The following is a 16,866-nucleotide window of genomic DNA, read 5'->3' as shown; positions in this document are numbered from 1 at the left end:
AGTCCCCCCAAGAAGGAGCACTCCCTCAGTACTGACCCTCTGAGACAGTGCGGCACTCCTTCAGTACTGACCCTCTGACAGTGCGGCACTCCCTCAGTACTGACCCTCTGACAGTGCAACTCTCCCTCAGTACTGACCCTCTGACAGTACTGACCCTCTGACAGTGCAGCACTCCCTCAGTCCTGACCCTCTGACAGTGCGGCACTCCCTCAGTACTGACACTCTGACAGTGCAGCACTCCCTCAGTACTGACCCTCTGACAGTGCAGCACTCCCTCAGTACTGACCCTCCGACAGTGCAGCACTCCCTCAGTCCTGACCCTCTGACAGTGCGGCACTCCCTCAGTACTGACCCTCTGACAGTGCAGCACTCCCTCAGTCCTGACCCTCTGACAGTGCGGCACTCCCTCAGTACTGACCCTCTGACAGTGCAGCACTCCCTCAGTACTGACCCTCTGACAGTGCAGCACTCCCTCAGTACTGACCCTCTGACAGTGCAGCACTCCCTCAGTCCTGACCCTCTGACAGTGCGGCACTCCCTCAGTACTGACCCTCTGACAGTGCAGCACTCCCTCAGTCCTGACCCTCTGACAGTGCAGCACTCCCTCACTACTGACCCTCTGACAGTGCAGCACTCCCTCAGTACTGACCCTCTGACAGTGCAGCACTCCCTCAGTACTGACCCTCTGACAGTGCGGCACTCCCACAGTACTGACCTTCTGACAGTGCGGCACTCCCTCAGTACTGACCCTCTGACAGTGCGGCACTCCCTCAGTACTGACCCTCTGACAGTGCAGCACTCCCTCAGTACTGACCCTCAGACAGTGCGGCACTCCCTCAGTACTGACCCTCTGACAGGGCAGCACTCCCTCAGTACTGACCCTCTGACAGTGCGGCACTCCCACAGTACTGACCCTCTGACAGTGCGGCACTCCCTCAGTACTGACCCTCTGACAGTGCGGCACTCCCTCAGTACTGACCCTCAGACAGTGCGGCACTCCCTCAGTACTGACCCTCTGACAGGGCAGCACTCCCTCAGTACTGACCCTCTGACAGTGCGGCACTCCCTCAGTACTGACCCTCTGACAGTGCGGCACTCCCTCAGTCCTGACCCTCTGACAGTGCAGCACTCCTTCAGAGCTAGGTGCATTTGTTTTGATTTTGATCTCAACCTCAGGAGTCACCTTGAATCCATAACCCTCTAAATCCGATGGGATCCACTCCCACTAAGCCCGGCCCTCAATGTAACTATGGCTGTACATCCTTGTTTTACATCTGCAAACATCCCCACTTCTGACCTCCTGATAGAAGGGAGGTCACTGATGAAGCAGCTGAAGATGGTTGGGGGCCGAGGACACTCCCCTGAGGAACTCCTGCAGTGATGTCCTGGAGCTGAGATGATTGACCTCCAACCACCACAACCATCTTCCTGTGTTCCATCGGTAAAGCTGTCAAACTGGTATTAGTGTGGATCTACTGGAATGGGACATTGCAAATGAAGCAAGGTTTCTAGCCGACCTCCTGATATAACCCAGTGAACAGATATATCAGCTATGTAACGAGTCGTGTGAGCGTGTTTAAATAGTTAGCTTCATGTCAAAAGTACCACCCCAAAGAGTGCTCTTGCATTGGTTTCCTTGGCGAGAGTGAATTCGCCTAGGCCTCAATCCCACCTTCATTCCGAAACATAAGGGACAACATCTCAAACTGTGTTCCGTACATCCTTCTCTTTGCAACGATGAAATACTCTTTCCCTTTCACAACCTTACAGCTTCAGAAGGAGGCCATTCTGCCCATCTTTCCTGTGCTGGCTTTCTGAAAGAGCTATTCGACTGGTTCCACTTCCTGTAGACCAGCACCTTTCCCCCGACTCAAAGATATCCAATTGCCCGTTGAAAGTTATTATTAATCAGTCCGAGTCAACATGCCTTTGCGAAAATGGAATCGCGTTTCTAACTAACGCAGTCGTGTTCACCGAGGACGTAACAAGCAAAGTTGCGATGCCAGAGCTCCAGGAGAATCAGGGGGCAGAGCAGAGTGCAGTGGCCATCACTAAGGAGAAGGTTCTGGGGAAACTGAAAGGTCTGAAGGTGGATAAGTCACCTGGACCAGATGGACTACACCCCAGGGTTCTAAAAGAGATAGCGGAGGAAATTGTGGAGGCATTAGTGATGATCTTTCAGGAATCACTGGAGGCAGGAAGGGTCCCAGAGGACTGGAAGGTGGCGAATGTAACACCACTGTTTAAGAAGGGAGGGAGGCAGAAGACGGAATATAGGCCGGTTAGTCTGACTTCGGTCATTGGTAAGATTTTAGAGTCTGTTATTAAAGATGAGATCGCGAAGTACTTGGAAGTGCATGATGGGACTGAGTCAGCACGGCTTTGTCGGCAGTTAGAAAGGCAAATGCGATGTTAGCATTCATGTCAAGAGGGCGAGAATACAAGAGCAGGGATGTACTTCTGAGGCTGTATAAGGCTCTGGTCAGACCCCATTTGGAGTATTGTGAGCAGTTTTGGGCCCCATATCTAAGGAAGGATGTGCTGGCCTTGGAAAGGGTCCATAGGAGGTTCACAAGAATGATGCCTGGAATGAAGAACTTGTCGTACGAGGAACGGTTGAGGATTCTGGGTCTGTACTCGTTGGACTTCAGAAGGATGAGAGGGGATCTTATTGTAACTGACAAGATACAGCGTGGCCTGGATAGAGTGGACTTGGAGAGGATGTTTCCACTTGTAGGAAAAACTAGAAGCAGAGGACACCATCTCAGACTAAAGGGACGATCCTTTAAAACAGAGATGAGGAGGAATTTCTTCAGCCAGAGGGTGGTGAATCTGTGGAACTCTTTGCCGCAGAAGGCTGTGGAGGCCAAATCATTGAGTGTCTTTAAGACAGAGATAGATAGGTTCTTGATTAATAAGGGGATCAGGGGTTATGGGGAGAAGGCAGGAGAATGGGGATGAGAAAAATATCAGCCATGATTGAATGGCGGAGCAGACTCGATGGGCCGAGTGGCCTAATTCTGCTCCTATGGAACTTCAGAGGTGGGGTGAGGGGCGTGTGACTGCCCTTGGCATCAAGGCAGCATTTGGCTGAGTGTGGGTTCAAGGAACCCTAGCAAAATTGGATTCAATAGGAATCAGAGGCGAAACACTCTGCTGGTTGGTGTCATTCCGGGCACAAAGAAATGTTGGAGGACAGTCACCTCAGTTACAAAATATCACTGCAGGAGTTCCTCAGGGTAGTGTCCGAAACCCAACCATCAATGACCTCCCTTTCATCATGAGGTCAGAAGTGGGGATGTTCGCTGATGACTGCACAGTGTTCAGCACCATTCGCCACTCCTCAGATACTGAAGCAGTCCATGTCCAAATGCAGCAAGACCTGGACAATACCTAGGCTTGGGCTGGCAAGAGGCATTAATTGTCCCCTTCAGGGCCTCAATTGGCATCAGGGTGGGAAGACTGTCCATGAGGCTTCCCAAGCCACACTTCATCAGTACAGAGGCGGGAAGCCAGTGAGCTCCAAGCAGACATCCTTCCGCCTGATTAGAGGTGGCACCCTCCCACCCCTGGCCCCAGCAAAGCTGGAGGCGTTAAGTTCAATCTCTATACTAGGCTGCTGCCCCAATAAAAGTTACTTAAATACCATCTGTCACATGCGAATGCTCACCGCTAGTGCTAAAAATGCCAATAGAAGGCTTTACAAATGAGGCACAGAGTCCTAAAGCGAGGAAAGCTACGATAAACCTTCATAAAACACTGCTTTTTCTTCACCTCAACTGTGAGTTCATTCTCAATTCCACAGACCAGACTTTAAGAAGGAGGTGAAGGTATCAGAGAGGGTGTGGGAGAGCTTCATGAGACTGGCTCTCGGGATGAGGGGGCCACAGATACGCGGCTAGATTGGAAAAGTTGGGGTTGGTCTCCTTGGGGAAGGTTAGGAAGAGACAAGACAGAGGCCTCCAAAATCAGGAGGGGGCTGGACAGACTGGGTGGGAAACAATCGCCTGGGGCAGAAGGACTGAGAACCAGCGAAACCAAGTTAAAGGCGGTTGGGTTTGACTGACACGCAATCAGCTCCCCCCTTACCTGATGGAGTTACATTTTCGATTCTCCGCCTTCATCAAGATTCTTAACTCACTCAGAGAGACCATCGTATAAACCTTCAACCTGCAGAGTAGCATCACAGAATCAGGCACAGACACAAATATAATACGAAAGAGAAATATGGTGGAAATTCTCAGCAGGTCAGGCAGCTTCAGTGGAGAGAGAGACGATGTTCATTATCCATTTTGGTAGGAATAATAGCAAAAGGGATTATTATTTAAATGATAAAATATTAAAACATGCCGCTGTGCAGAGAGACCTGGGTGTGCTAGTGCATGAGTTGCAAAAAGTTGGTTTACAGGTGATTACGAAGGCAAATGGAATTTCGTCCTTCATTGCTAGAGGGATGGAGTTTAAGACTAGGGAGGTTATGCTGCAATTGTATAAGGTGTTAGTGAGGCCACACCTGGAGTATTGTGTTCAGTTTTGGTCTCCTGTACTGGCGCTGGAGGGTGTGCAGAGGAGATTCACTAGGTTAATCCCAGAGCTGAAGGGGTTGGATTACGAGGAGAGGTTGAGTAGACTGGGACTGTACTCGTTGGAATTTAGAAGGATGCGCGGGGGGATCTTATAGAAACGTATAAAATTATGAAGGGAATAGATAGGATAGATGCGGGCAGGTTGTTTCCACTGGCAGGTGAAAGCAGAACTAGGGGGCATAGTCTCAAAATAAGGGGAAGTAGATTTAGGACTGAGCTTAGGAGGAACTTCTTCACCCAAAGGGTTGTGAATCTATGGAATTCCTTGCCCAGTGAAGCAGTTGAGGCTCCTTCATTAAATGTTTTAAACTTAAAGATAGATAGTTTTTTGAAGAATAAAGGGATTAAGGGTTCTGGTGTTCGAGCCGGAAAGTGGAGCTGAGTCCACAAAAGATCAGCCATGATCTCATTGAATGGTGGAGCAGGCTCGAGGGGCCAGATAGCCTACTCCTGCTCCTAGTTCTTATGTCTTATGTTCTAGGTTGATGCCCTTTCATTCCTGACATGAGGTTATCAATGTAAACATTAGCAATCTCTCTCTGCATTGACGCTGCCCGACCTGCTGGGCGTTTCCAGCATTTCCTGCTTTTATTTCAGATTTCAATGACTGACAATATTTCGCTTTTGTGCATGTCAGCTGAGGAATCAATTCAACGTCTGTGGGATTTATAATACAGATCACTCCCATTTCGATGTTCGAAACCAGTAATGTCGTTCAGTGACTCCTTTATTTTAACAAATCATGTATAAACTGCAGCACAGAAACAAATCATTCACCAGAATGGTCAACGCTTCACACAAACCTCCACCCTCCCCACATCAGCAGCATTTATTTTTTATTCCAATCTCCCTAATGCATTATATCTTCCCCACAAATGGATCTTTTTCATCTCGACCACTCCCTGTGGGAGTGACAAAAGCAAATTACTGCGGATGCTGAAATCTGAAACTAAAACAGAAAATACTGGACTATGGGGCTGTTTAGCACAGGGCTAAATCGGCTTTTAAAGTGGCTTTTAAAACAGACCAAGGCAGGCCAGCAGCACGGTTCGATTCCCATACCAGCCTCCCCGAACAGGCGCCCGGAATGTGGTGACTAGGGGCTTTTCACAGTAACTTAATTTGAAGCCGATTTGTGAGAATAAGCAATTTTCATTTCATTTCGATCACAGCAGGTCTGATAACGTCGGTGGAGAGAGATAAACCGAACGGTTCGAGTCTGGGATTGTCCAATATTTTCTGTTTTTCTGCCCTGTGGGAGCGAGTTCCACACTCTCCCCACTCCCTGTGGGAGCGAGTCCCACACTCTCCCCCATCCCTGTGGGAGCGAATTCCACATTCTCCCCACTCACTGCGGGAGCGAGTCCCACATTCTCCCCACTCCCTGTGGGAGCGAGTCCCACATTCTCCCCACTCCCTGTGGGAGCGAGTCCCACATTCTCCCCACTCCCTGTGGGAGCGAGTCCCACATTCTCCCCACTCCCTGTGGGAGCGAGTCCCACATTCTCCCCACTCCCTGTGGGAGCGAGTCCCACATTCTCCCCACTCCCTGTGGGAGCGAGTCCCACATTCTCCCCACTCCCTGTGGGAGCGAGTCCCACATTCTCCCCATTCCCTGTGGGAGCGAGTCCCACATTCTCCCCCACTCCCTGTGGGAGCGAGTCCCACTTTCTCCCCACTCCCTGTGGGAGCGAGTCCCACATTCTCCCCACTCCCTGTGGGAGCGAGTCCCACATTCTCCCCACTCCCTGTGGGAGCGAGTTCCACATTCTCCCCACTCCCTGTAGGAGCGAGTCCCACACTCTCCCCACTTCCTGTGGGAGTGAGTTCCACACTCTCCCCACTCCCTGTGGAAGTGAGTCCCACACTCTCCCCACTCCCTGTGGGAGTGAGTCCCACACTCTCCCCACTCCCTGTGGGAGTGAGTCCCACACTCTCCCCACTCCCTGTGGGAGCGAGTCCCACATTCTCCTTACTCCCTGTGGGAGCGAGTCCCACATTCTCCCCACTCACTGTGGGAGCGAGTCCCACATTCTCCCCACTCCCTGTGGGAGGAAGTTCCACATTCTCCCCACTCCATGTGGGAGCAAGTTCCACATTCTCCCCACTCCCTGTGGGAGGAAGTTCCACATCCTCCCCACTCCCTGTGGGAGCGAGTCCCACATTGTCCCCACTCCCTGTGGGAGCGAGTCCCACATTCTCCCCACTCCCCGAGGGGAACGAGTCCCACATTCTCCCCACTCCCTGTGGGAGCCAGTCCCACATTCTCCCCACTCCCTGTGGGAGTGAGTTCCACATTCTCCCCACTCCCTGTGGGAGCGAGTTCCACATTCTCCACACTCCCTGTAGGAGCGAGTCCCACACTCTCCCCACTCCCTGTGGGAGTGAGTCCCACACTCTCCCCACTCCCTGTGGGAGTGAGTCCCACACTCTCCCCACTCCCTGTGGGAGCGTGTCCCACATTCTCCCCACTCCCCGAGGGGAGCGAGTCCCACATTCACCCCACTCCCTGTGGGAACGAGTCCCACATTCTCCCCACTCCGTGTGGGAGCCAGTCCCACATTCTCCCCACTCCCTGTGGGAGCGAGTTCCACATTCTCCCCACTCCCTCTGGGAGCGAGTTCCACATTCTCCCCACTCCCTGTAGGAGCGAGTCCCAAACTCTCCCCACTCCCTGTGGGAGTGAGTCCCACACTCTCCCCACTCCCTGTGGGAGGAAGTTCCACATTCTCCCCACTCCCTGCGGGTGTGAGTTTCATATTCTCCCCACTCACTGTGGGAGCGAGTTCCACATTCTCCCCACTCCCTGTGGGAGCGAGTCCCACACTCTCCCCACTCCCTGTGGGAGTGAGTCCCACACTCTCCCCACTCCCTGTAGGAGCGAGTCCCACATTCTCCCCACTCCCTGTGGGAGCGAGTTCCACATTCTCCCCACTCCCTGTGGGAGTGGGTCCCACACTCTCCCCACTCCCTGCGGGAGCGAGTTCCACATTCTCCCCACTCCCTGTGGGAGCGAGTCCCACACTCTCCCCACTCCCTGCGGGTGTGAGTTTCATATTCTCCCCACTCTCTGTGGGAGCGAGTCCCACATTCTCCCCACTCTCTGTGGGATCGAGTCCCACATTCTCCCCACTCCCTGTGGGAGCGAGTCCCACATTCTCCCCACTCCCTGTGGGAGCGAGTCCCACATTCTCCCCACTCCCTGTGGGAGCAAGTTCCACATTCTCCCCACTCCCTGTCGGAGCGAGTCCCACACTCTCCCCACTCCCTGTGGAAGTGAGTCCCACACTCTCCCCACTCCCTGTGGGAGAGAGTCCCACAGTCTCCCCACTCCCTGTGGGAGTGAGTCCCACACTCTCCCCACTCCCTGTGGGAGCGAGTCCCACATTCTCCTCACTACTTTATTTTATACTTTTAAGTAAGGTGCATTTGTATTTTTGGGTGTCAGGAACAAGATATAGCATTAAGTTTAAATTATTTTTTTGTTGAGGTGAAACATGGGTTTGGTTTCAGTTTGGAGTTTGCTGGATGGACCCGGCAAGTTTGGGACCCTGTTTGTAAACAAACATTTTCAATGTGGTTTTATGACTCTTGAAGTGAAGAGAGGTTACCAAGGGGCTAATAACCTAGGGAAGTTAAAGCAAACACAAACGTTTTATGGAGTGAAGAGACCACACTCCTCGGCACGGAGTGGATTCTAGGAACTGGGTTTGGAGGGAGTTAGTTTGATTGGTTAACTGGCAAATGGTGGGTTGTCGGGAAGTGCGTTGTGCCCTGACAACTGTCAGTGATTGGTTCCTGCGTGATGCTTTCTGAGAGAACTAGGCAGTAGTGTTTAGACTTTGGAAGTAAATGGAAAGCCCCGACTCTCTCTCTCTTCCCTGCTTGCTGAAGTGAAAGAACTGCTGTCGATCTGCGGTGCAGTGTCACAGTGGTTAGCACTGCTGCCATACAGCACCAGAGACGGAGTTCAATTTCGGCCTTGGGTCGCTGTCTGTGCGGAGTCTGCACGTCCTCCCCGTGTGCGCGTGGGTTTCCTCCGGGTGCTCCGGTTTCCTCCCACAGTCCAAAGATGTGGTTAGGTGGATTGGCCGTGATAAATGTCCAAATGCTTAGATGGGGTTACGGGGATGAGGTGGGAATGTGGACCAAGGGCCCAAAGAAGGTAGACAACATTACCGGAGAAAACTATCTCAAGCTTAGAAGGAAGAAGTATCAAAGCGAAAGCTGAACTTCAGAAAGACATTAACCGGAAATCATCCCAGTGCATCTTTATCCTTTTATCTTTATTAAGATTTTCTTTCCCTTTCCACCATCCTTACTCCCGTGTTGTTTGTGTGTGTGTGTGTGTGTGTGTGTGTGTGTGTGTGTGTGTGTTCACTGAGAGAGTGGGGTTAGTTAGGAAGGGGGGGGTTGGGGAATTACGGTAGATAATAAATGGTTACTTGTGTTAAAGTTACAAACTTGGTGACTGCAGTTTATTTAGGCTCAGCCACGGACTTTGGGTATTTTAAATAAAATCTAATTTTATCTGTATTGTGACTCAAGAGGGCTGAAGCGACCCGTGACCAGTCCAGGCTGGGGTGACACTGTGCATATCAGAAGGTGAAAATCAGCAATGTCGAAATTTCAAGCATAAAATCAGAAAGTTGGGTACATACTTCTGTCGAATAACTGGGTTAGATCCCACTGGATCAATATACTTTTTAAGTATCTCTCCCAAAGTCTTGTTGCCTGGCACTCTGAAAAAGAAAACATTCTTGGGTTTCCACAGTGTTTCCCTCAGTTTTATACAGTTTCCAACACTGAATCAGCCCAATTGGTCCATGCGGATGTTTCTGCTGCACATCGAGTCTCCTCTCTATCTCACCCTATCAGCACCTCCGCTTATTTCTCTCTCGTGTGTTCATCCAGCTTCCCCCTAAATGTATCGACACTATTCGCCTCAACCATTCCCTGTGGGAGAGAGTCCCACATTCTCCCCACTCCCTGTGGGAGCGAGTCCCACATTCTCCCCACTCCCTGTGGGAGCGAGTCCCACATTCTCCCCACTCCCTGTGGGAGCGAGTTCCACTTTCTACCCACTCCCCGTGGGAGGATGTTTCCATTCTCATATGGTAGCACAGTGGTTAGCACTGTTGCTTCACAGCGCCAAGAACCCGGGGTCGATTCCCGGCTTGGGTCACAGTCTGTGTGGAGTCTGTATGTCCTCCCCGTGTCTGCGTGGGTTTCCTCCGGGTGCTCCGGTTTCCTCCCACAAGTCCCGAAAGACATTCTGAATTCTCCCTCTGTGTACCCGAACAGGTGTCGGAATGTGGCGACTAGGGGATTTTCACAGTTAGTTCATTGCAGTGTTACTGTAAGCCCACTAGTGACACTAATTAAGATTATTATTACCACTCCCTGTGGAAGGGAGTTCCATTCTCCCCACTCTCTCGGTAAAGTAGATTCTCCTGAATTTACCGATTGGATGTCTTAACGACTGTCTTTTATTTTTGGCTCCTAGTTGTGGTTTCAACGACAGCAGAAACACCTTCTCTGTGTCTAGCCTATTGAAGCCCTTCATGATGTTGAAGAAATGAATGCTCCAAACAACCATTTGATATTAAATTAAAATGCTAGTTCGCTTATTGACTGAAATTTAAAAACGTGTATAAGATCGTGGACAGCACTGTAAATTCTACACTTCATGCTTCATTCTTATTTGTGTTTTTAAGTATTTCCATGGCCTCCCACCCCCTCCCTGGGACTATGTCCCCACGCTGGCATCAAAACGATGGAGTTTTACTCCTGCAAATCCTGGATTAAAGGGACACAAATTCCCAGCCCTGCAGGGGACTCGCAGGAACCCGGAGTAGATCTCGCAGCTATTGCTGCAGATACGGGCCCCTGCACTTCCGGGTCAGAGGCCGCGCATGCGTATGGCGGCGGCCTCGGACCGCGGAGGTAGACCCAGGAAGGAGACCCCCCCGCTCCCCCCCCCCCCCCCCCGATTGGCCGCGTGCCTCTGGCCTCCGATCGTACCGGCCGCGGACTGAGTCCACAGACTGAGTCACCTAACAAGCACGGCTTTCGGGACTTGTGGGAGGAAACCGGAGCACCCGGAGGAAACCCACGCAGACACGGGGAGAACGTGCAGACTCCGCACAGGCAGTGGCGCTGTTGTGCAACAGTGCTAGCCACTGGGCTACCATGCCAGTCCCAAACTCAAAGACATCTGTGTAGAACCAATTCTGGACTCTTATATGATGGTCGAGAGAGGAATGTACTGGAGCCCAACTTTACTGAAGCTGAAGAGTTCCAAAGACCCTCAGCCCTCCAAGAGAAAACAGTTCCCCTCATCTCTGTCTCAAATGAGTGACCCCTTATAGTTACACAGTGGCCCCCAGTTTCAGATTCTCCCACAAGAGGAAACATCCTCTCCACATCCACCCCGTCAATACCCCTCAGGATCTTGTACGTTTCAATCAGATCGCCTCTTATTTGGTGAGAGGTTCCCAAGTCAGGATGGTGTGTAACTTGGAGGGGAACATGGGTGGGCTCCCAGGTATCCGTTGTCCATGTCCTTCCACATGCGGAGGTCGCAGGCTTGCAGGGTGCAGTAATGTGGCAAATCGGATTTACCCCAATTCACAGCCAGGCATTCAAGTAAATAAATCCAGGATTAAACAAGCTTACCCCTTTGCTGTGTACTCAGTGTAACTCTGTGGAAACACCAGCTTCACATGCCAAAAAATCATCCGCTTTCTAAATGGAGAAGAAAGAGGAGGAGGTTAAAATCATGTCAATCTCTCCAAGGCTGTGCCATACAAGTGGGGCTTCAACAACAGCTAAAATCCACCAAGGCTCCTTTTTCTGTATTTTAAAGAGTAACTACTTAACTTGCACCATTTCTGAGAGATATTGGATGTAACCATCTTCCACTCCATTAGGACGAATACAGATTTATAAAGAGGAAACGTCATTTTCTGGAGCATCCTTTTGCTCATCAAGACAGCCCAAATCACCTTCCAGTCCCTGAACTATATTCACTGTACTGTAGGAACTGCGGCAGCTAATTAAATAACAAGCAAGCTCCAAAGAACCAGATAATCACCAGGTGACCTGTGATTTAGTGGTTCTTTTAAGTTTGTTCGTAATTTGTGAGGAACACTGGAAAGTACAGAATTTACCGGTCATTCTTTCAAAAACCACCTTCTGGAACTGAGCTGCAGCCAGTGAGCTGCAGGAAGACCCACATTCCAGTTCTGGGATGTATTCACCCAGCCACAGGGAATAAATGGTGATTTTGTCCCAAATCAGGGTGGCACTTGCTGTCACCAAGCCTTTCTCGTGTGAGGCACACTGTGGGCCAGTGGTGTGGGGGGTGGAGCAGAACATAGAAAAATACAGCACAGAACAGGCCCTTCGGCCCACGATGTTGTGCCGAACCTTTGTCCTAGATTAATCATAGATTATCATTGAGTCTACAGTGCAGAAGGAGGCCATTCGGCCCATTGAGTCTGCACCGGCTCTTGGAAAGAACACCCTACCCAAGGTCAACACCTCCACCCTATCCCCACAACCCAGCAACCCCACCCAACACCAAGGGCAATTTTGGACACTTAAGGGCAATTTATCATGGCCAATCCACCTAACCTGCACATCTTTGGACTGTGGGAGGAAACCGGAGCACCCGGAGGAAACCCACGCAGACACGGGGAGGATGTGCAGACTCCGCACAGACAATGACCCAAGCCGGAATCGAACCTGGGACCCTGGAGCTGTGAAGCAATTGTGCTATCCACAATGCTACCGTGCTGCCCTTAAGAACAAATAAATCTACACTATATCATTTTACCGTAATCCATGTACCTATCCAATAGCTGCTTGAAGGTCCCTAATGTTTTCGACTCACCTACTTCCACAGGCAGTGCATTCCATGCTCCCACTACTCTCTGGGTAAAGCACCTACCTCTAACATCCCCCCCTATATCTTCCACCATTCACCTTAAATTTATGTCCCCTTGTAATGGTTTGTTCCACCCGGGGAAAAAGTCTCTGACTGTTTATCTATTCCCCTGATCATCTTATAAATCTCTATCAAGTCGCCCCTCATCCTTCTCCATTTTAATGAGAAAAGGCCTAGCACCCTCAACCTTTCCTCGTAAGACCTACTCTCCATTCCAGGCAACATCCTGGTAAATCTCCTTTGCACCTTTTCCATCCTTCCTAAAATGAAGCGACCAGAACTGCACAATGTGGCCAGTACTCCAAATGTGGCCTTACCAAAGTTTTGTACAGCTGCATCATCACCTCACGGCTCTTAAATTCAATCCCTCTGTTAATGAACGCGAGCACACCATAGGCCTTCTTCACAGCTCTATCCACTTGAGTGGCTCAAAGATGTATGAACATAGACCCCACAATCTCTCTGCTCCTCCACATTGTCAACAACTCTACCGTTAACCCTTTATTCCGCATTCATATTTGTCCTTCCAAAATGGACAACCTCACACTTTTCAGGGTTAAACTCCATCTGCCACGTCTCAGCCCAGCTCTGCATCCTATCTATGTCTCTTTGCAGCTGACAACAGCCCTCCTCACTATCCACAATTCCACCAATCTTCGTATCGTCTGAAAATTTACTGACACACCCTTCAACTCCCTCATCCAAGTCATTAATGAAAATCCCAAGCAGCAGAATAATGGATGTTGTGGAGGCGATGCCAATCAAGTTGTTACTTTTTCCTGGTGTTGGTTAATATTGTCCAAGACACCAGACAGAACTCTCCTGCTCCGCTTTGGAATGGCGTCCATCTCAGTTTTACACCAAACCAGTGACGGAGACAGGGTTTTGTTTTAGCATCTCAAAGACAGCATCCGTGACAATGCTCAGTACAGCACTCCCTCAGTACTGACCTTCTGACAGTGCGGCACTCCCTCAGTACTGACCCTCTGACAGTGCAGCACTCCCTCAGTACTGACCCTCTGACAGTGCAGCACTCCCTCAGTACTGACCCTCTGACAGTGCAGCACTCCCTCAGTTCTGACCCTCTGACAGAGCAGCACTCCCTCAGTACTGACCCTCTGACAGTGCAGCACTCCTTCAGTGCAGGGAGTGCTGCACTGTCAGAGGGTCAGTACTGAGGGAGTGCTGCACTGTCAGAGGGTCAGTACTGAGGGAGTGCTGCTCTGTCAGAGGGTCTATTTGTGACAAGCTATTATTATTATATTAGTACATTGTGTATTGTCAGGGACCCCACTGGTCACCGCCTACCACTTTGAAAAAGATCCAATTATTCCTACCCTCTGTTTCGTGTCTGCTAACCAATTCTCAATCCATGCCAGTTGTTAGGAATACGAAGGTAGTTTTATGGGATTTATCTTTGTATTGCTAAACATTTTTAATGAGGTATAATTTTATGTGTCTGATAGGGTAAAACCCTAGAGATGGCAATGGTATGAATAATAATAATAATATAATAATAATCGCTTATTGTCACAAGTAGGCTTCGATGAAGTTACTGTGAAAAGCCCCTAGTCGCCACATTCCGCCGCCTGTTCGGGGAGGCTGGTACGGGAATTGAACCCACGCTGCTGGCATTGTTCTGCATTACAAGCCAGTTATTTAGCCCAATGTGCTAAACCAGCCCCATGTTAATAAATAGAATAAATAAAAGGCATAAACATGTGTGGCTTACTTCGCAACTGGAGGCCAATGTATGAGTAAAAGAAAGTTTGTCAAGTTTTACTTCAAGTAAGGGCAGCACGGTGGCGCAGTGGTTAGCATTGCTGCCTCACGGCGCCGAGTTCCCAGGTTCGATCCCGGCTCTGGGTCACTGTCCATGTGGAGTTTGCACATTCTGCCCGTGACTGCGTGGGTTTCACCCCCACAGCCCAAAGATGTGCAAGCTAGGTGGATTGGCCATGCTAAATTGCCCCTTAATTGGAAAAAATGAATTGGGTACTCTAAATTAAAAAAAAAAAAAGTTTTACTTCAAGTTGAATTTGTGAGAAATTGGAGATAAGAGTCTCTCAACTCTGCCAGAAAAAAAGACTGGATAGGACTGGACCTGTAAGGAGGCAGGCCTCCTAAAGTACAAGTTACAGTCCAGATAATCAGGGAATTGGGACAGAAAGAGTTAGGAGATCAGAGAGCAAGGTTTCGTTCAGAAGAATTCAAGGAATAAATGGAGTGAATAAAGTATTCCGAGTTAAAGTGACAATTGCAATAACTAGATTTAAAGTGGGACAGCAGAGGTAGATGAAAAGTGGAATTGAAGCTTTGTTTAAGAATGTCATTTGGAAAACCTGGACTGGACTTTGGAATGCAAACCGCTAAGCGAAAGCATAATTATGAGAGAGGAATTTATGCCATTTTTGTGACTGGAGTTGTATACCCTCATGTGACAATCATCTGGGAAGATGCGGAGGAGAAATCCACAAACACTAATTGGATTCAGTGCGGAGTGCATATTTGGCCACAGTCATCCTGTGTGCTTAAAAGGGACTTTTTGTGTTAATGAGACCACTGGAGCTTTAGATGTATTTTGTAATCCATGTTAATCTTTAAACCTGTGTGTATTTGTTAAGATAAGGGGGGAGCAAAGGAGTATTGTACAATAATCCAACTTTCATGTTTAATAAATATTTTTTCTTGTTAAAACTAATTAGCGGCCCTGTGATTCTGTTCTTCCATGTTCTATTCAAAAAAACAAAACGTTAATCTAGTCTTCCGAATCAGGGTTCCATTGTAGGATCATCCCGTCCAGTCATAACATCAATTGGGATCGTAACAGAGTATATTACCCCCAATCCCGTGTGTATATGTGTTTTAATGATTGTCTGTAATTACATTGCCTATAACTCGGCATACTCGTTTTATTTGCATCAATATCACAGTTCAGCCATTCCCGTCATCCCGATTTTTCAACAAACCGAAACAAAACAAAAGGCCATTGCGAAGTGAATGTGACGCTCAGCTTATTGTCACTGGCAGGTGGGAGCTAATGTGTTCCACTTCACAACACGCGAGAGATACAATTATTGGACTAGGGCAGGCCCCAATGCCTGCAGCGAACTCACACCCACATCCGTCTGGATTCCCCCTCCAACTAAAGAGGGTTGGTTCCTGCCAAAGTACTTTCTGTTCCCATCGAATGGAGAATCAATCTCTCCTGTCCTCACTCTAGGCTGTGGATTAAGACGCCGAGGGAAGGAATTCAGTCTCACTGGGGGGAACGCGAAGCAATGTTGATCTCCAACCTAAACACTTGAAACCACTGGTAATTTGCAAAGTATAACCCACTTTGTTCTCGATGGGAAAGCAGACAGTGAATGTTTCTCTCTTAAGGTATTTATAGATTATCCCTCTTCATCCCCCCTGTCAACAGAACCTTCTCATACTTTCTCTTTCATATGCGTATCGAGATCCACCTTAACTATATCCATGTTATTCATCTCAACTCCTCCCTGTGCCAGCAAGTTCCACAAAACATTTTAAGGTACAGATGTCCCTGAATACTTGCTGTTTGTCTCCAGCTAAGCTTACAAGCAGCAAGACAATTAACATTTCACAACTGACTAACACGGAGTACAATGCTATTCACACGAGTGAAGGAACTGACTCAGCTATTGGAATCTTTAGAAAAAAACTTTCAATTATTTAAAAGAATCATCTTGGCGTCTGTCATGGCTCAGCCAGTAGCCCCCCCCCCCCCCCCCCTCAGAGTCAGAAAGTTGTGAGTTCAGGTCCCACTCCAGACACTTGGGCCTGTGATCTAGGCAGACACACCCTCTACAGTACCAAGGGAGTGCCTCACTGTCAGAAATGCCATCTTTCAAATGCCGTGTTAAACTGAGGTTCCACCCGCTCTCTCTCCGATGAACAGAAAGGTTCCGACAGCACTATTTTAGGAGAGCAGGGAAGTTTTCCCCAATGACCTGGGGTCATTATCACATCTGTCTATGGGAGCTTGCTGTGTGCAAATCGGTTCCTGTGTTTCCTGTAACAGTGCTTACACTTTAAAAAGGTGATTAAATTGGCTGTAAACTACCTTGGGACCCACTGAGGCGCCACAGTAATGCAAGTTCCATTGTTGTCCTCTGGTTTAGCTCAGTGAGCTAGACAGCTGGTTTGTAATGCAGAACAAGGCCAGCAGCACAGGTTCAATTCCTGTACCAGCTTACCCAAAACAGGCGCCGGAATGTGGCGACTAGGGGCTTCTCACAGTAACTTCATACTTGTGACAATAAAGATTATTATTGTGTTACATTTGGGGAACTGACTGGGCTTAAA

At 49.3% G+C, this 16,866-nt stretch overlaps 1 protein-coding gene across 1 annotated transcript in view; it reads right to left on the bottom strand.

Annotated features, from left to right (window-relative positions):
* The window catches only part of znhit6 (zinc finger HIT-type containing 6), a 96,571-nt gene that overhangs the window by 26,555 nt on the left and 53,150 nt on the right, over nt 1-16,866 (bottom strand). Inside the window, exons 7-9 of the mRNA XM_072512841.1 lie at nt 11,265-11,333; nt 9,248-9,328; nt 4,090-4,170 (exon numbers count right to left, since the gene is read on the bottom strand). Coding sequence (XP_072368942.1) covers nt 4,090-4,170; nt 9,248-9,328; nt 11,265-11,333 — 231 coding nt within the window. The remainder of the gene's footprint in view (nt 1-4,089; nt 4,171-9,247; nt 9,329-11,264; nt 11,334-16,866) is intronic.

Source organism: Scyliorhinus torazame, chromosome 7 (assembly GCF_047496885.1).
Source record: "Scyliorhinus torazame isolate Kashiwa2021f chromosome 7, sScyTor2.1, whole genome shotgun sequence".
In the NCBI taxonomy this organism is placed as follows: Eukaryota; Metazoa; Chordata; class Chondrichthyes; order Carcharhiniformes; family Scyliorhinidae; genus Scyliorhinus; species Scyliorhinus torazame.
This window is presented reverse-complemented; position numbering and strand designations above follow the sequence as displayed.